We start from the raw sequence: 19,987 nt of genomic DNA on the forward strand, positions 1-19,987 counted from the left end.
GCCTGATGGTTCTTACGTAGTCTCCCATCGCGTGAAACTTGTAGGTAGCCAAATTGAATTTTTTTGGCCTCGCCCCACTTGATCTTGCAGAGGTATTATTAGTATCTGAGCATTCGGCGGCCTTTCGCTGACGGGCTGCCTTTTCTTTGGGCAATTCCACAGTATTGAATACGGCGCAGGTGTAAACTTGGAACTTGCGGAGCTTCTGAGATAGTTTCTTAAATGTTTCCTCGAGAAAAGCAACCGTAGACTCCGAGTGAATTCTGAGCTTGGCGAGCGCGTGCCACTGTGCAAATTGATACAGAAGAGACTGTACTACCGCATCATGTTCGGCGGGAAACAACCCTTCGAAAACCGGAATCGCACACTGAGAACATTTTAGCGAATCGTAGATAGAAAACACACGACTCGCAAACCTGCAAGATGTCCTCAAAGTCACGTGCTGCCAATCGCTTCATCTCAGAGGTATTGTTTGAAAACTTGCGGATTACGCCATTACCAAATGTTGGGATGTGTCGAAATCTGCAGTAAGATTGGGAGTTAGTGATTTCAACAGGTGCACAATACGAGTCCATATGAACTCCTCGTACCTCTCGTCGAGGGTCGCGACAAGCTGACTACCCCCAGGGATGGCATAAAGCAGCCTAATAAGGTGCGAGAATAATGCTTTCCAAGTGCCCAATTCGCACTCATGCATGAAGTCGACGGTAAGCATGCGGAATGGATCAAGGCTGAATGGTCCGAGCTTCTGGACAAACACATTCTATCATAAAATAGTGTATAGTCAATTATAAAATTGTAAGGAAGTAGCTGCGCTTACCAGGACAGGTACCCAAGAGCCCTCTCCAAGACTATCCTCGACCTTTGCACCGTCAACAGTGCTTCCACTAGAGATGAACTCGCGAGCCTTCACGACCTTCGCCATGACATATACTCGTAAATTACTTATTCGGCTTTTCATGTCCCTCGCGAGCCCAAGAAAACTAAATGAACTTTTTGGTGTAAGACATCGAGGGCAGGGACACAAACCCATGTCCTTAATAGTCGCGATCAAAACTCTGTAGATTGATCAGCGATTCGACATGGTTGAACAATCCGGAAGGAACACACTTTTCAGGATAATCAGCTGAGTACGTAAAAATTTGGGGAAAGACTCTCCGTAGCACTCCATCGGCACACTTAATGATGATACCATAGCGATAGGCATGAAGAAAGTCCTCATCCAACAATATTTCCCAGCACGCATGGAACAACTCCCTGCGGCAGTGCGCCTGAAGGGAAGCCATACCAGTTTTTGATATGCGAAATAGCTTACTCAAAACATCTTTCACACCGTCAGGGAGCTAAGCATCATCAGTGGTAGAAAATCGTGCGACATTCATAAACTTACTGAAGGTAAGAAGCCTACAAGGTGGCACGCTCCCAATTGCGGTTGTGATCGCGCGTACTTTGTTAGGTTTCCGAAATACATGTATAGCGGCCATGCTTTTGCCGTTCCGAAGTTTGCGAGATGAGTGGCGTCCGAAAAGAGCATCAGACCCGCAATGACACGTTCCAGCGAACACCCAGATTGCCTCGGTAGCTTGTGAAGATCATCCTGAGCTTCCAGCCAGGCATCAGAGGTGTATAACTCATCGAATATCCGTTCTTCATGACCGTCCAAAGGATCTTTCCAAAGCCGCTTGAAAGGCAGAAGATGGAATGCCCGAGCTTGAGCATCTGCGAACGCAGCGCGTATCACTTCGACAAGAGGGCGATAGTAGAATCCAGGAATAGTATAAGGCTGGGGGCCGTCCTCCTTTGACTTCGTTGGAATGTCAATGGTGACGCTAGTTCGAATCCAGTCATCTGGAAAAGTGATTTCTTGGCCGTTCTCGTTGCTATCCAATTTTCGTAGGCTCTGCCTCACGGAGAAGTTCTCAAGGTGCTGGGGGTCAAAATCCTGTGCCAGCAATACATCCTTGACAAGGCGCGAGACTTTGGTTTCAGATACCAAGTTGCTACCAGAATTCATCCAGGATATAAGGCGATATATAGTCATGTTCGGGAAGGGGTAAGGAGGCGCGAAGACATTTGGCGGAGGATCACTTTCATCGACAGGTGTTGGAGACGTTCTTGTGAGCAGCGAGGATGAAACAAATCTATCTGGCTCAAAGGAAGGCCGACGAGGGTATAGTCGGCAGAGCCCATATGAGTTGAATGTGGTCTGGAGGGTGTCTCTTAACGTTAAAAGAACACGCTGGATTCTGGACCGGGCTGGAAGTGAAGCCAAATTTTGAGTCGATGGAATCTCAGCATTATCAGAATGATTCAAATCATCGTATGAAGGTTCATGGTGATCTAAAGGCCTCGGAATTCGCCTCGTTAAGAGACTTGTTTCCTCTGAAAGATCTAAGTAATTGTAAGCACATCATAAGACAGTGGTTACATTTGAGGGACACAAACCTGCATTATAGTCCAACTCATCTCCAGGATTGTTCCCCATCTCAACATCAGGATTATCATTTTGCTGCTTCTCTGAGTCACAAGGGTGCGAGTCTGCGAGAGTGGAAACACTGAGTACTCCGTGGGCCATGGACATTGGCTTGAGAAGTCTGCGAGGTGCCATTGGCTTCAGGCTCGGACGGTCCCTCACATGTCGGACGGCTGAGATTCTCTAAGGTCGATAAGTTAGTCAACGGTCGCGTCCAAATGTATAATTCGACTCTCGAAACATTGGAAAGTCAGTGACTCACTAGCTCGGAGGTGCTTGCAGATAAGCTTTGAACAAAATTTGATGCAACAGCCTCTTTTGCGCGAGTATGCCTCCTCTGGTTCGCAAGAGTGCTAGCTCTCTTGTGGAAAGGACAAGCTGTGCGATGCCTACTGAGTCCTCGAGAGTCAGTTGTCCTTTCCCAGTAGCAACCCGGTGCATTACACGACACCATTAGAATAAAGAAAAAAACTAGAAGGCCAGTGACCCAGACACAGCGCATTGCTCGCACTGTCGAGTTGGACTCGGAGTCGTCTCCTTCAGCGACCGTGACTGACAAACCCAATATACTGCAACCGATGAACGGCGAATTCACCCGTGGAGTCACACGGACTCAGATAGTAATAGATACACAGGTAAAAATTTCGAGGTGTTAGTGGGACTAGCTTCTCAGTAGCGAGGATATAACGAGCTTTTAAATGAATGTTCAAGGTCGTGTCTAGCTGATGGGAGAAATGGCCTGCGAAGAGATTTCTAGATAAGCCTAATTATCTACTATCTCCAAGTTGAGATGAAGGCCTGTCTGGGATCGCTTCCAACTTGTTGTATGGCCTAGCCAACACTGAAGTTCAGATCATATGTCTCGTACATACTCGCTGGGCACTCTTGGCTCATTAATAACTACGGCAACGTCAGTGCTGTCACTGCTGTGAAAACAAGATGAGCTTACAGGAGTGATACTTGTCGAGGCTAGCTCTCTCGGGGAGTGATAGCACCCTCCCTGAGAGCCGCAGTCTCTGGCATTCCACAAATATCAAGAGCATCTATTCCGTGTCCCTGTAAAAATTTGATGAAACGTGCATATAAAACTGTGCGAGACCATTACCGACAGTCATATCTATCAAGCGAGGAAGGATGCTGCCAGTGAATCTGAGAACAGATGAGTCACAGTAGTCATGGTAAGTGGGGACACCGTTCACCGGCTAAAAACATCTGAGTCTGCACTCAACGTGTCGCTTCCTATGGTGTTTCTTAAATGCTCATGGTTGTCAGACTTATGATATGATACTAGATCGGACGACCTACCAAGATGAGGTACTTTATTACAGTACTGACAAGAAGTAATTTAGCCACAAAGACGATTATGACACTCGCTCCGAGGACAACCCACAGCACTAGGTCGTCTTCACCGCCCTCCAGAATGATGCGTACCTGCACAAACACGCACGCACGATTAGCAATCCTTTGCAGTAAAATCCGATATTAAGACGCACGTGTTGACATGATCTAGTGGAACCTTCCTGACTCCTAAAGCAGTGACGGTAAAATGATTGCACTCAAATCTGACGCGACACCACTAGTCAGCCTTCACAAAGCCCAGCATATTCTTAAAAAAAACGTACCATGGCGTTTGTCGGGGATGGTACGGCAGCTTCGACACCATTCTGAGCTATAGCAGTCTCTGATAGCGCAGCAAAACTAACATAAGCAGGACTGTACTTGAAGATAGAGTAGAAATTTTCAATGCGGTCCAGAAAACGTAGATTAATGATGGAAACTCACAAGGAATGTGTCACTAATAACCCATGAAGGACCCCCTTGGCCGATTGAGATGATGAAGAAAGCCTTAATGCACTCCATGGCGCTGGCCTGGGAGTGCGTGAAGTCCGCAGAGATCATCGACCAAGTGTTACCATCACTGTCGTGCTGCAGGCTAGCGTTGTCCTGTCAGCCAACTAACTGAACGACATCATTGACACTTACGATAAGTGTATATCCTTCTAATTGGCCCGTTCTGGTTTGTGACCCAGGTATCTGTGCATAGATGTTCGCAATGGCACTGGTGCAGCTTGCCAGTCTTGCGTTTCGTGTGCCAGCTGAGAAAAAGAGCCAGGACATGGCTGAATGAGAGCATTGACATGCTGCAATCAATGTATTGCACGAGACCGGGATCTAGAGTGCGTCTCGGAAGGCTGAAAGACCGCCTGATGGAGCGGAACAGGACCAGCAACTGGTTCGAAAGGTCGTCGTGATACAGTCGGCGTTGACTTCGATGGAGATGGGTGTCGAGGAAGAGAATTAATGCTGTGGCTGTGCACAGGTCAGCTGCCGCCAGTTCGCCGCGCTGTAGGTCATCGCGTTCGAAGGCGCTAAGAAAGAGGTTAGTACATAGTACAGCTAACAAAACGTTGGTAACATACCGAAGTTGAGTGTGTAGCATTAAAGTCCGGGTCAGCACTGTCTCTCTTATCTACAACGCATCTTTATACCTTCACTCTCATGATATTCAAACATATATTAAATCTATGAGACCAATAGATATTGCATGCTAAAATCATTCATTCCATGGAACGCGATACAGTACATTGAGGATTGTTGAAATCTGACTACTACGAGCATAGACGCGCTAAGCTCCTGCCTCACTGCCGAGGCACTTTGCGGGCCCACAAAGTAGCAACTATTTATTGCCCTGTACCTGTCGACGACAAGATCGCCGGACCTTGTTTTCTTTTTCTTGCGACAACTACCCAAAGTCAAGTGTAGGCCAGTTTGCCGATAAAAGGGCCATGATAATTTAACCACTTATGTGGGCGCTATTGAAGCGCGATGTGTAGAAAATTAGGCGTTAGCTCTGGCCCAGTGTGCGGCAGCAACCAAGTTGGCCAAGGAAGCGTCGATTTATATGAGCGGTGGCTTTAGAGAAAACACTTGATATTCCACTTACAGGGTTGATGGACATGAGGTGATCAGGAATGATGGCCAGGGTGGTCTTGAGACGCTCAAATGATCTCTGCCTCGCTGGGGATACGAGGCGAGTGGATGTCGTAGACACCAGGACCAATCTGGTTGGAGGAGCTTCATGTCACTCTTCGAGAACTCAATAGAGATGACATTGGCATTGAGATGCTGGATGGAGGGGAAGATGTCACCGAAGTCAGAATAGTAGAAGTGAGAGTGGGTCTGAATGGCATCGCTCACACCAGCGGTAGAGAGCTTGAAGGTGTGCACAGCCCATTGCAAGTACCAGTCAGAACGACGAAGAGGAAGCTGAGACTTGATTAGTAGCGAATTTATCTGATCACATGAAAACACTAACACCCTCACGAATGGCAGGCTCGTCGACCTGGATGACACTGATGCCAGCCTTTTCGAGATCAAGGACCTCATCACGAAGCGCAAGAGCAAGCTGCTGCGACTGCAGCTTACGTGAAACATCGTCATGAGGGAAGGACCAGGTCAAGATGGTGACAGCGCCAGAAAGCGTACCCTTCATGGGCTTGCTGGAGACGCTCTGCGCGTAACTGCTCCACTTGACGATCATCGGCGTGGGACGGCTAACGTCGAACACGATGATGGGGGATGGACATAACTGTTGGCAAAACAATGAGCTCGATCATTCAACTTTCCTCGTGATGCAATACTGACCGAGATCTGTAGTTTTGCACCCAGGCGTTGTGAGTGAAGACGAAGCCGTTCAGTCACTCACCGAAGTATTGAACCATGTCGTTACGTTCAGGCTCGCCGTGGACGAGGAGGTCAAGGCCAACTTTCAAATCGGCGCTGAAACAAGCCTTCTACAACAAGATCAAGATAGAAGCAAAAGAGATAGAACGCGACCAACCCAGATTCCACCAATAACCCAACACCTGAAGAAGGCCAAACTGTTCTCGCTCGCGCCGGAACCATTGTAAAAGACTGACACATAGATTACATAACGGACAATGAACAAAAGTATAGTAGGCGTAGGTAATGTCCATCATAGGGCCCGGCCCCAAAGGACAATAATCAAGGATTCAAAACAAACAAAAAAAGGCCAACTTTCTCCTGGAACTTGACGACCAGCTCAATCTTCCTTCTTGATGAACTCATCATATTCAGCCTCCGAGTCAGAGATCTCACCCTTGCCAAGCTTGGCACGGGCAGTACGAATCTCTTTGGTCTGAGGGAAGGAACCGATGGTAGTGGTGGGGAATTTGGACAGAGTACTTAGTAGTAGTAGTGGTACTCATTGAAATTTGACTGACGGAGTAAACAACGTCTGAGTCCGAACGTTCACACATTTACCGCCAGATCGTAGATAGGATTCAACGTGAACTTAGTCGTTCAGTACACTCCAATGTACGTAAGTCGTAAGGGAAGCAAACAAAAACTAGGATAGCTGTGCGAGTCTTGCCGAAGTGCGTTTTTTGAACGCTTCCCAACGGGCTAAAAACACTGGGTCGTTAGACATCCTTTGAAGATAGTTAAGTAGTCTATTGTAGAACTCTTGATAACCCTCGGCCATAAATTCAATATGAGCAAATTGATCATTCTCGAGCTCGTTCAAGGCGCAGCTGACAGCGGCAGCAGCCAAGCAAAATAGACTGTCCAGATTGACAATGTGGCGGCGGATTTTGAGTTCCGCAACAGTGTCCAGGAGGACATGCCACACCACCTCGTTTTGGAGGAAGTGTAAGTTGCTGAACTCATCCTCACCGAAGGTAAATCTCGGTGGGAACATCCCTTTGCTGAGAAGTTCCCGGATCCTGTTTGTCCGAAACTGGCGTTCGTTGGCCATCGACCATACTCCAGGATGTAGATGGTACAATATCACCTTGGAGCGTGCGATCCTTTTGCACGTTTGCATAAGACTTTTGCAGGGATCAGAGAGAGCCATATACAACGTCGCCGAATTGCGGACAGCCCAATTACGTCCGAACTCTATTGACACGCAACCAAAATGTCAGTCGTTGAGAAAGCCTTGTAAGTGTATACCGGCTTACCTGGATGATGATATTGTTTTGTAGCTGACTCCTCCAATCTCGTTTCAACCCAATGCCTTCTTTCCAAATGGGTTGATAGGGAATGTGTATTAATCAAATGTGCCTTGATAGCTTTCGTGGCGGACGAGACAATTTTCTGGTGTACCAAGTTCGCTAGGTTGTATGGTAGCTCTGAGATATCGGGGAAAGATACAGCCGGAGCAGCGACGGGCTGGGAGGGAACTGTGAATGACTGCGAATCGAGAGGTGCAGACGGAGGGTGTGAGACGATGGACTGGGAAGGGACCGTGAGTGGCTGTGAATCAAAGGGTGCAGACGGAGGTTGTGAAACGAAGGATTGGGAAGGAACCGTGAATGGCTGTGAATCGAGGGGTGCAGACAGATGGTGTGAAACGACGGACTGGGAGGGAACTGTGAAGGGTATCGATTCCAGTGGTGCAGAAGGAAGATGCGAAATAACCGACTGGGAGGGAACCGTGGATGGCCCCGCTTCCGGGGGTGCAGAAGGAAGATGCGAAACAACAGACTGGGAGGGAACCGTGGATGGCCCCGCTTCCGGGGGTGCAAACAGAGGCGGTGAAGCGACAAGCTGGGGCCAGGAGGGAACCACGAATTGCTCAGCATCTGCTAAGACCATGGTCGGTGCGTTTGCTATCGATCTCTGAGAGCATATCAGCGGTCAGCGATGCACCAAACGTAAATCACGTACCCTGAGTCTAATCCTCTTCTGTGGCAGCTGATTAATGTACTCTGTATCCGGTTTGTCGTTGCGGCCCTTGCGCTTCCTACTGAACATTTGGCCCGGAGTACCCTCAACTCCAAATATACGCTCTCGACGTGGTTCGTCACGATATTCGGTACCGACTGGTAACAGTGTATCATTGCCCATAGACGGAACTGGCTGGCTGAAGTCCGGAAAGAAGGAGCCGAGAGGCTGCCTCTCGTTGAGGATCGGATGATACGCGGGCGGTACCAAATAACCGGGCGCCTCTGGGCCATAGTTAGATTGTAGTTGTGGATAAATATAATGGTGGGGATTGTTGATGTCGATGAGAGACTGCTGCGGCTGGAAGCTAGAGACGTTGGAAGACGGTAGCTGTGGGGGGATGTCGTGCTGGCGATTGTTGGCGTCGACGAGCGACTGCTGTAGCTGGAAGCTAGAGCTGCTGGTAGACGGTAACTGTGAGGGAATGCCATGCTGAATATTGTTGGAGTTGACAAACGACTGTTGCGGCTGGAAGCCAGAGCCACTGGCAGACGCATTGGACTCGGAAGGTGGCGCGAAACCACGCCATGGCCGCACGGGTACAGGCATCCGTACGTCTAATCCATACAGATTTGCAGTGACTGGGGAGGCAAAGTTAAACTGATAGTGATCGTCGTCGTTCGGGGGTAGCTGTGCCCCAGACTCGAAGGGGCGCATTGCCGCGGCAGTTCGCCTTCAAATGTTAGTAGATTGAAATTGAAAAATCTGTACATTACCTTGAATCTGACTCCGACCAAGTCAGACAAATTCATGAGCAGATTTCCGCGATAGGAAACATTCATTTGACGACACGAGGGGACTGAATAGGCCGTCATCTGCAACGAGGAAGTATGTAGTCATGAGGCGTAAAACATGAATTCGATATCTAATACATCACTACCAAAATAGGCCAAAGAGCAAAACACGTGGTATCTGAGTACATAATATGGTCACACTGATATTTTAATCGTTTACTGAGTACATAATATTGCGTATTTAATCCACGTTCGAAATTTGCAGGCCCTTGCCAAATATGGGTAACGACTTTTAGCAGACGCCTAATAAGGTAGGCACCTCATGTTTACCTGGCGGCTGGTGCGATCTGTGCGCACATGTGACTAAGTACCTCCGACCTGTACAGCGTCTGTGACATGACCAAGCGCGTGAATTTTTCCTGACATTTGAGCTTTTATTCAACTACAAGCCTACAACTAAGTAAATCAAGGAACGGCTACACGCAAAAAAATTCCCGTTTGATTATCCAAGCAGAATTGATTTAGTATTTGAACTTGTGGGACCATCAAATAGCAGTCATTTTGCGTGTCACACACTTGTGTGACATCGTGTTATTTCGGCACCTGAGCTTATAAATAAAATATGCCCGGTGCCTACCCAATCATGAGGCCCGAAAATCTGACAACATCCTCCACTTGCGTCCCAGTTCAGCTTTTACAATGTGTTTCTCTTACTACAGTAAACGATAAGTGGTGACACCGTAAAGTAGTAGGAACTGAGCGCTAATCGATACGGTTGAACATGTTGAGCAATGCATAAACGGGTAGTTGTGCACGTCTGGAAAAATATTAATGAGGTGCTTTTATTTATAGAGGCGAACACTCACTTGTCATCAAGGCGGTCTCAAGAAGTATCCGAATTGTTGTCTGGATCATCATGATGTGAGCTTGCCATCTGCTTCTGCATGATACAATCTTTCAGAAGGTCAAGCTGAACGTCAGTCCTGCGGAGATGTTTCTTCTTGTGGTCGCTGAGCATAGCGAGAGATTGGGCATCTATTTCAGTAGATGGCGGATGCTTCTCAAGAAGTCTTCTCATTAACACCGAGGTTTCTCGCTCTGCTCTGACAAAGTCTTCCTGGGCTGCCTGAAGCATGAACTGGCGGAGATTATCGAGCCTTTTGCTCTCCTCTCGTGCCCAGTATGCCACAAAGAGGTCCAAGCGTTGGCGCTCACGGACGGCCTCCTTGTAGTGAACAACGAGGCGGAAAGATTGGGGTCCAAGCGCATCCATATGCGCCAAAAACCAATCATCGGTCTGGAAGTGTGATGCATATAAAGAATTATATATATATTCCAAAAAAGGGGACCCACCTTGCCCTTCATGTCTCCCAATGAATTGTCACAGTCAGAGCTGACCAACATACATTCAAAGGCACGCCGGTCTTGAAAAGATGCTGCTCGGCGATACGGATGGAAAGAATAATTACAACTGTCAACGTGATGCTGCTTATGATACCGACTTAAAGTCGATGGTCCAGCTCTGCCTGAGATGTCGGCGACATGGCGTGTGTCGCCTGAGCACTTAGAATCAGGTGTCAAAGGGAAGGAATCGTCGTCCGATTCCGAGGTTGTGCCCGCCGCTGTGATTGGTTCATGAGTCAATCTGTATCATAATATCACCAAGTTATCCATACCTGATCCTCCAGGAGAGACTGAAGGAGTGCTTGGAGGAGAACCTATGTGGCTAGAAGTATAACTAGGGGTAAAAGGGCGTTGGAGAGGTGTGGATTGTTTGGAACAAGGAACTTCGACACATGTAGTGGCACATAAGTTCATGTTCAATATGTGGGGTGCTAGGAGTAGGGCACGACAGGTGAGTGCGTAAGCGGTAAATACCCATCGGACTTTCAAAAACATTTTGCTGGAGAATTTTATTGACTCAGATTTTCTGTGCATGAGTGGTTCCGACTATACTCAGGATAGTTACCAGGATCCCAGTGAGGGCTAGCTATAACCAATTTTAGTATTGCGGAAATTCAAAGGGGTTGGTGTGTTGTTGTCTATGAAGTCGCGGGGTTGGCGTTCCTGATTCTGAATATTGAATACCCAGGCTGGCAGACTGCAGTCGGTAACGAGACCTCCGAACACCCCGGATTCAAGGGTGGGTGGTTTTGAACATTGCTGCTGATAGATTTCATGCCTGGCTTAGTAGGCTAGGCAACGCACAACCGCCAATTTTGACTTACGATGGTACTAGGTTGTATGATAATCTTTGAGGGAAGTGGAGAATTCTATGCCTTCCGTGAGTCACCTAACTCAGCGAGCCGCCGCCGCCGAGTCTGTGCGATGCGATCATACTAGTAGTGCTGAGGGACGCGAAAGTCGTCATAACCAGTGACTCGGATAGTTGCCAGGACACGAGCGTGGCCCATGTTCTATTGTAACAAGAGCAAGTTAGTCTCAGCTCGGATTTGAACACTGGTGACCATCGTGATGCCCAAGCGCTCTTTAGAATTACCCAGCTTAAGCTCTGTGATGATCGTCATGTGATAGCACAAATCATCTGCTGTACTGCCAGTGATTCATGACACTCCGTAAGCAAGTTGGTGTACCGGTAACTATGTAGTAGTATGTGACTTGATTGAACACTAGAACGTAAGGTAATGACGGTGGCTTGCACACTTTGCAACCAACTCCGATGCCCAAAAATGGTCCAGCGTACCTGCTGCCAGTCTAGTGACTCGGGATTCAGGGTGACTTCATACAATATCCAAATACCAAAAATGGTACTAGTAACCGCTCACTCATTATGTGTGGTACGTGTGGCCTACAACTACAAGTAGTACTAGTTGCTTTGCGTACCGAGTAGTATTTCTTTGTAGCTGTCTGAATCCTGCTTGACTCAGTGTGGCATGACTACGGCGTTACGTCTCACTCAGTGCTACGAATCATTATAGATTTTTTCGATAGAGAAATTTCAGACAAGTAGTAGCAATTTGGCATACAGTGATAATCGCGTCGGTTGTGTACTTGTCCTCCCCAATTAGGCCCCGATCGCAGGCTCTGTTGCGCCTGTGTGTCCTACTTGATATAGTATCAGACTTGCATACTCTAATCTACCCGAAAATAGTGCGTCACGGAATGAAGAAAAAGTTTGTATAAGAACTCACCGGGGCCAGCTTTGAGTTTTCGGATCGACAACTAAAACCCACCGAACACAGGCCCGACTCACTTCAAGATGGAAAACCCGGATATAGCCTTGAGTCGTTATACCGATCCTCAGGTGATTACTCACACCGCCATGCGGGGCGCTACTGACCTGGACATGGCGCATAATTTAAGTCACCCGTGTCGACTGCTCTTCAACACGCCAATGAGGAGAAGGAGACTTACCGTGACATATCTCGCAGCCGCAATGACTTCGGAGGTGTTGCACTGACTCAGAGTGGCTCCAAGTTGCAGCTGGCGAGAGTCGTCGGTGAGCGCAAACCATATACCACAGAGCAGAATTACAAGATTGAAGTCTGGAAAGATGTTGACAGAGCCGCAATGAAGAACTTGAAGAAAGAACACTCATCGAGTATATCACATGCCACCAAGACTATTATCGTGGAGCCCGATAAACAGAAGGAAAGCAAAAGAACGGCGAGTTTTCAGCGTAGCTGCTATATGCTATGATTTTGTTGTACTGACGACTTGGTCAGGAAGCCGAATCTAGCCAAGTAGGTGGTGAGATGATAGGAATAGGAGCTCAAGTTTCTCGTACTATTACCTGGACCAATACGGCTCGCCAGAGTTACAAAAGAAAAATCGACGATGTTCAAGTTAATGGCGATCATGACACCATCAAGGACTCGGAGAATCATGACGTATGTCAGAATTTTGCTCCAGTTGTGAAGCGCATCTGCCGGGAGAAAACAGGCACCGACTGGCAGACAGTTCTCAATATAATCGAATATGGTAAAGAACGAGAAAAGTTGGCTGAAGAACGGATGGCGAAGAAGAGTTGAACAGTGGTATTGGGCCGACATTGGACCATCAGTGAACCGGTGGGGAAAGTAGAAGGACAATATTTTCATAGTACTTGTCATCTTACCCTGAACTTTGTCCGCATCACTTTATAATGTCACAACAGATACTGACACGATTGAGTATACCGTGACTGTTGCAGTGGTACTACTAGTCCATTGAGGTCCGATGCTCATGAAGCTAGGCTGCCGCCACTCAGAGAGAAGGTCACCGTTCTGACTCATTGGCTCTGATGACACGATCGAATCAATTCTATCAACCCGAAGTCATCTGGAAGAATACGTACTCAGGTAGTACTGCCTGGACCAGGGTACACACTAGCAAGACAGCCACGGTTCCAGCCATCCGGCTGATCTTTTGTATTTCCAGGTCTACTAGGAGCTTTATATAATTTCTTGATACCAGATAGTAATACTAACCTCTTCGTTTTCCACACGCTGAATTGTCTGATGCTTGCCGTCGTGATGAACCGGGCAGTGTGCATCGGGATCTACCGACACAGCGATGGCTTCGGGACGTGAATGCGGCGGCTGTGGCACAAATCGCCGCCAATTTCTCTGTGACTCTGAAGTACGCATGACTCGCTACTATTTGAAAGGAGAAACACATACTTACCTTCCAGCTTCCAGTCTTCCATGCTTCCATGCCGCCAGCTTATTTCAAGTTCGTTCTTCTCGTCAATGCTGACGCCCACGTTCAGTGCCTTTCCGAACCGAATGCGTTAAGCCGCATTGATACTAGTAAAACCGGCCTTGCGTTTCTTTGGTGAATGGCCTGCTTACAAATTTAGAACGTCGTTGGTAAGTCAAGCACATGCTCAGCATGCTACCGTGACACTGAAAAATGACTTTTTGAGTCAGATCTTGGGGGACGATTATATCATGGTTATATCGTGTCCTCCTGTTGATGACAACATTTGTCCTTGCCCTCGATCACCGGTGACTTCTAGACTCGTAATCAGTCTCACTATGCGTCCGTCCTGCGAACCTCAGTCGCTTCGGAATTTGCCTCCACCAAAACAATGTACAATTATTGCACTCGTTAGTTCTTTTATCAACGAGTTCAATTCACGAGGACTTATGTCTGAGTCAACATCATATCAGTTCTCGCGGTCTATATTTGCTACACCGCTAGCAAGTTCTATCGCGGCACCTCGTTTGCCCGACGTGGCCGCCATGAAGTTAGACATGAGCAATCATAACTGTACTAAGGTTTTTCTGTTGTACCCTATTTAGGTGATTGCGTTTACACCTACTAATCCGCAGGGTATTGCGAATCTGTCCGCCGCATCTATATGTGCAATCTCACATGACGGCACCAGCCTGCAGGAGGTGACCCTGATCTTCAAACAGCCGTTAAACTTATTTTGCACCGTTAATAATCTCCCTAATTAGGTATCTGTTCAAGCGACTTAATCGCATGTGCTAGCGCGATTTCTTTTTAGGCAACTAGCACTAGTCTTGACCAACATATAAAATGCGAGCTGGCCTGGTTAGCTTCATTCCTCGCTCACCCTTTATCTTATCCCTCAGGCTTGACTGTTTTATTCGTTCTCTAGCCAATTTGAGTCCCTGCCGCTATGTCGCATGTCGAGGACCAGCAAAACGAGGGCAACACCTCCGAGTCGCACATCGATGGCGATGGCGAAGGCAGCAAATCGCACATCGAGAACCGGCTGGACGGAGGTAACGTTCAGCCACAACAATCTCAAGCAGTAGCGGCACATGTGCAAGCTCTGCAGCGACGGAAAATCGCTCAGCTGGAGGAGAAGCTGGAGATCCTGCAGTCGGGGCATGCAGTCAAGGAAAGGTGCAGCCGCTATCACACGTATTTGGTTGCATTGCTTACTATCTGTTAGGCAAACGATCTGGTATGTCGCTAAAGGAAGAGCAATCAGGCGTGTTGTCGCCCTGTTCGACAGTATCGAGGACCTCATCACCGAAAACGACAGAAGATGCGAGGAGTCCGATGACCCAGATACTACCATCGAGTAAGTATTTTCCCCTTTGTTCGTGCACACTGTTTATTAACACGGTTACATAGACAGGATCGACTGCAAATAGGTTACTCCACACTCACCAGAACCTTGCCGTGGTTTTACAAGAAGGGTTCAGAGATGGAGTACGAGGAGTACTCGCACATGTTGAAAATGGTTTGTTCAATAATATCGACTGTTTGTGTCATAGCTGAGTCTTTGTCTAGCTTCGACAGAGGGCTGATAGCGCTCGAGGAGACGACACCTCGAAACTGAAGACTCTCGTTTCAGAATGGGTCAATCGTGAATTCAAGCCGGTTTCCCTCGTTGACCCCGACGATAAACATTCCCGTGGATTCACTCATGATGTATGTGGGAGGTTACTCTGTCCGGCCGAGCTTGATTGGAATAACCCAGAGTAAGTCGATGTACCCTTGATATCCCGAGAGACAACGCTCACCGTTCACCAGAGTGAGGGCAGGAATCAGAAATTGCTCAGATGGGCATATCGTCACAGATCTATCCTTTCCCGCTTACTTGTACGACAAGTACACTACTAATCCGGACGACCTTGAGGAAGGTCTTTTCAAAGGCAAGATTCTCATCCAGGTTTGTTGCACCGAGGCAACTTGACAGTAAACTAACTTATGTTTCAGGGTTACAAGGCCGTGTTCACGTCTCCTTCATCAGCAAAAGATGTCGACGGCGACGGTGACGGCGCAGATGTCATCAGCAACAACCGACGGGCTAAGAAGTCTCTATCCGTAATCAAGGTCAAAAAACACGTGGCACAGATCATTCAGATGGAAAAAGTCACTCCTCGCTCGATCGCATACATTGCATGCCAAGTAAGTTATAATGTTTGGTCAAATTTATTCTACATCTTCACTACATACTGGCAGGTGCGATTCGCACTTTCTTCCGTTACCTCATGGCGGTCCATGGATGGCGACTTCGACTACGAACAGTTTTGGCGGACCATCGTGGACTTCTTCGAAAGGGCCCCTGGTCGAGAAGCGCGGCGGAGGGTGGACAAACTTCTCGAATGGTGGACCAGGTGCGTTGTTTACCCTCCAATCAAAGCCTTTCCAGAACTTTGTTTTCAGAAAAGTTTTCGGGAGGAACCGCCGAGGTGAACTTAGCGACGTGATGAAGGCCAACATGTCCGTCAATGCTCTCGCAAGGCAGAGAGAACTGCGTGATGACGCTGCGTTTGATTCACCATAGATATATAGCTCTGTGATCTGTATGAGATCTCTTATACCTTTGTTTGCTAATTAGTTTGCAATAAATAAATCAATGTTCTGGAGCACAACTCAAGTTCTATGGTTCTATATCTGCCTGCTTGTGTTTGCAATATAAAATGAATACCTAATGTTCCGAATACACGAGAGGGTCCCACATCCACGCATAAAGTATAATAAAATTGCTCCAAATCCACGCATAAAGACTTCTTCTTGAAATGCGAAAAGAAATGAACTGCGCTGATGCGCGGCAAAGCATACAAGGTGGCTCCAAAATCCACGCATAAAGACTTCCTCTTGAAGTGCGAAAAGAAATGAACTGCGCTGATGCGCGGCGAAGCATACAAGGTGGCTCCAAAATCCACACGTAAAAACATCCTCCTGAAAGGCGAAAAGACACGCAGCGCGCTGATGTGTGGCGGAAGATGTAAGACATCTCCAGAATACAAACATAAAGACTTACTCCTGAAATGTGGGAAACTGGGTCGCCGGGCTCTCGAATCGACGCGGAAAAACATCCTCCTGAAAGGCGAAAAGACACGCAGCGCGCTGATGTGTGGCGGAAGATGTATGACATCTCCAGAATACAAACATAAAGACTTACTCCTGAAATGTGGGAAGCTGGGTCGCCGGGCTCTCGAATCGACGCGGAAAAACATCCTCCTGAAAGGTGAAAAGACACGCAGCGCGCTGATGTGTGGCGGAAGATATAAGACATCTCCAAAATACAAACATAAAGACTTACTCCTGAAATGCCAAAATCCACGCAGTACGTTGATGCGTGGCGAGACATATAGGTTGCTTGGTGGTACTTGCTCTGTGCGCGACACATGAATCGTTACGCGTGAATTCCTAGTTCAATATAAAGTACCATCCTTAGAAATCAGAGCAGATACCGTCAAAATTCAGAGCAGTACATACTTTTATTTTCGCTCACTCGGTAAACACATCGTCGGTTTTCACAAGTATAATGCATCTGCTAGTCATTGAATAAACGTATAAGGTCGCGTAGGAACTCAAAGCAAGAGGTATATTGATTCTCACACGCTTGATGAACATGTTTCGCTGCTAAGCAAAGGTAAAGCTTATTCCCACACATCCCCAATCGATATATAGCGGACCATCATTTCAAAGCAGTACTTACATTAACGTTCTCGCCCACCCCAGCGACAACATACCGACCCTCGCTCGCTGAGCAAATATCATCATTCTTCACAAGTAGAGTAACCGCCAGTCAGTGTGTGAACAACAACATATATTTATTCTCGCTCACCAAGCGACATACATTTATTCTCGGTTACTCGGTGAACAAGCCATTGTTCTCTAGAAGGTATCCACTTTCATTCTTGGCTTCAAAATTGACACACACCTCAGGGAAATCAACCGTTCCAATAAGGAATTGATAATAGCTGAAGCAGGACGCAAATTTAGGCCCGCTCGCTCGATGAGCACATTCACGTCGCCTAGGAGATACAGGCGCTCGTTCTTACATGGAAGATTGGCATGCACTAGACGAGAGTCAACCATTTCAAGAAGGTGGTGTTAATAGTGGAAGCACGACGCAAATTCCTCCAAGTTTGAGTGTGAGGGATACCAGGACCTTTTCCCAATCATAATCCTTTGTACTGCAACCAGGAAATGTCCTTTCCTCTACAAAGTCAAATATAACAATGTGATACTCGATAGCAGAATTATGCTGGTTCTTGTGATTATGTGCTATATATCGTCATATATACCTTTCTAAAACCTTCACCGGTTCACTGATGAGCACTAGCTGAGCATATCACAACTAATCCCGCAGCGCTATGCACCTACCGGTGCTGAGTGCCATCCAAGATCTCCTGATGCAGCATATACTCAACCTCACCTGTTCATGGCAGGGTGATACTTAACCATGTCTAACTATACACAGTACATTTTGTAAGTTTGTCTCAGAGTCACCAACATGAAGCTTCATGAAGCTTAACAGGCACGATGCCTCACTGGTTCTAAAGATCGGGATCTCTCTTGTGATCTCGATGCTACTGGAAATGTTTTTCTCAGGCTTCCAAGAATAGCGCTACCACCGGAAAAATTACCAAATTGGGATATTCCAATAATCTCACTATTCCCACATACCTCCCTGGCTCTACTGCTGCACCAGAGCTTTCCCCTTGCTCACTCATGTATATAAGTAGTAGAATGGCATGTACATACATAAAATGATACAATAGACCGCTTTTTTCATTGTCTGAGAGCTTGTACAGCAGTCTACAGTACTGACTACAATATGTGCATCCCAGGACTAAAACATATTCGCTTTTTTGCCCCTTTAGCAGGGAAGCAATTCTGACTGTATATATCATATATTAGAGTGTTAATGAATATATTACACCGCTTGTTTGAGCCTCTGTAGTGTCCTACATCAGTAGATATGTTAAATTCATGAATACCTCTCAAAAAACATAAACCAGTTCGCATTTTTTAGTGTTTAGGTATATAGACTGGTGAATATTATTTCTAACATCTCTTTACTAGTATATACATCATATCAAGAGTATATGTCAGCAGGATCAGTCCCTAGGGTCATATGTATTGTCATCTTCCTGGTGGTTCACTCCCTGAGAAAATTTTTCCTGCAGCTCCGGCCCTCTAGGATGGTAGGTAGTCTTTTACTATGAACATATGGAATATATTTATCACATAGGTATACCAGAACAATACCAGGATCCTTGTCTACAATCCAAAGTCACTTTTTGCCTACAATGTACCATATTTTCGCATTTTTGAGGTTTTTCACTACATTCTCACTACATAGACTATACCAGCTGTTCATATATCACTTATAGTACATATATGAAGCCTTCCCAAGGCCATGATCAGGCAGAAATATGACATAGTAATGATATCAATGATATAGGGGCAAATCCCACAATCATGCAAATGTTATATTTCAACCCTGTCTAGGGCGAAGATTTCATTAAAAATGTATAGAATACATTGTAAACTACTTAAATATACTATACTAATATATGTTGTGAAGGTAAAGGTGATGTGGAAGTGTTGTGGTCTCAATTTGTTGCATTATTATGGTCAGACCACCCTTGCATAGACTGTTGGTGCATAGTACTTTTTCGATGTTTGGACTTTTTGACTTTCCCACGACCTATTTCTTATCTATTGGATTCCCCTGCTGTCAATTATTCATGGATCCTTCTGGTAGTCGAGGACTGTATTACTTGGTATATATAGTGTACTCCAAGATAGTCTGATCATAATATTTTACTATATTCATGTCTGGGAATTCTTATCAGTGAGAATAGGAGATATGTGCTTGATATCATTACTCTGACATATTTCTGCCTGATCATGGCCTTGGGAAGGCTTCATATATGTACTATAAGTGATATATGAACAGCTGGTATAGTCTATGTAGTGAGAATGTAGTGAAAAACCTCAAAAATGCGAAAATATGGTACATTGTAGGCAAAAAGTGACTTTGGATTGTAGACAAGGATCCTGGTATTGTTCTGGTATACCTATGTGATAAATATATTCCATATGTTCATAGTAAAAGACTACCTACCATCCTAGAGGGCCGGAGCTGAAGGCGGCCTTATTGGATTCGGGAGGTTGTTTATGCCGAACGTAAGTCATTTGTTTCCCGGACTAGGCAGTGACCAACATGTCCCCTTACTAGCCCGACCTTCCGTTCCGCTTGCGAAAGGGTATTGCACTTGAGCGCAGTGACCGAGCAACATGGTACATGGGCGGTAATCTCACACCAGCGGGTTATTTGGATTGGCCCTTTGCACCAGAGAAC

At 46.6% G+C, this 19,987-nt stretch overlaps 5 protein-coding genes across 5 annotated transcripts; 1 reads left to right on the top strand and 4 right to left on the bottom strand.

Annotated features, from left to right (window-relative positions):
- Positions 1-3,867: 3,867 nt before the first annotated feature.
- Positions 3,868-4,591, bottom strand: HD556DRAFT_1305638 (uncharacterized protein; the record flags this gene model as incomplete). Its single annotated transcript, XM_041299809.1, has 5 exons — positions 3,868-3,904; positions 3,967-4,049; positions 4,096-4,191; positions 4,256-4,417; positions 4,457-4,591. 5 exons carry the CDS (start codon positions 4,589-4,591, stop codon positions 3,868-3,870), a joined length of 513 nt encoding a protein of 170 aa, XP_041163823.1.
- Positions 4,592-5,226: 635 nt separating this feature from the next.
- Positions 5,227-8,878, bottom strand: HD556DRAFT_1458277 (cobalamin-independent synthase; the record flags this gene model as incomplete). Its single annotated transcript, XM_041308174.1, has 10 exons — positions 5,227-5,286; positions 5,418-5,535; positions 5,571-5,740; positions 5,790-6,062; positions 6,180-6,239; positions 6,315-6,388; positions 6,593-6,678; positions 6,844-7,393; positions 7,456-8,116; positions 8,165-8,878. The coding sequence occupies 10 exons, from the start codon at positions 8,876-8,878 to the stop codon at positions 5,227-5,229; spliced, it is 2,766 nt and encodes a 921-aa protein (XP_041163824.1).
- Positions 8,879-9,838: 960 nt separating this feature from the next.
- HD556DRAFT_1439806 (uncharacterized protein) lies at positions 9,839-10,773 on the bottom strand (the record flags this gene model as incomplete). Its single annotated transcript, XM_041306011.1, has 3 exons — positions 9,839-10,252; positions 10,309-10,577; positions 10,632-10,773. The coding sequence occupies 3 exons, from the start codon at positions 10,771-10,773 to the stop codon at positions 9,839-9,841; spliced, it is 825 nt and encodes a 274-aa protein (XP_041163825.1).
- A 521-nt stretch (positions 10,774-11,294) lies between these two features.
- Positions 11,295-13,781, bottom strand: HD556DRAFT_1305641 (uncharacterized protein; the record flags this gene model as incomplete). Its single annotated transcript, XM_041299810.1, has 16 exons — positions 11,295-11,372; positions 11,424-11,467; positions 11,660-11,694; positions 11,742-11,764; positions 11,800-11,853; positions 11,943-12,053; positions 12,108-12,138; positions 12,170-12,195; positions 12,233-12,256; positions 12,331-12,461; positions 12,710-12,918; positions 13,081-13,218; positions 13,253-13,347; positions 13,386-13,531; positions 13,582-13,669; positions 13,749-13,781. 16 exons carry the CDS (start codon positions 13,779-13,781, stop codon positions 11,295-11,297), a joined length of 1,266 nt encoding a protein of 421 aa, XP_041163826.1.
- A 764-nt stretch (positions 13,782-14,545) lies between these two features.
- Positions 14,546-16,168, top strand: HD556DRAFT_1305642 (uncharacterized protein; the record flags this gene model as incomplete). Its single annotated transcript, XM_041299811.1, has 8 exons — positions 14,546-14,775; positions 14,825-14,956; positions 15,010-15,118; positions 15,169-15,359; positions 15,412-15,550; positions 15,598-15,789; positions 15,844-15,998; positions 16,048-16,168. The coding sequence occupies 8 exons, from the start codon at positions 14,546-14,548 to the stop codon at positions 16,166-16,168; spliced, it is 1,269 nt and encodes a 422-aa protein (XP_041163827.1).
- Positions 16,169-19,987: the final 3,819 nt, after the last annotated feature.

Source organism: Suillus plorans (genome assembly GCF_016647745.1).
Source record: "Suillus plorans strain S12 chromosome Unknown HD556scaffold_11, whole genome shotgun sequence".
In the NCBI taxonomy this organism is placed as follows: Eukaryota; Fungi; Basidiomycota; class Agaricomycetes; order Boletales; family Suillaceae; genus Suillus; species Suillus plorans.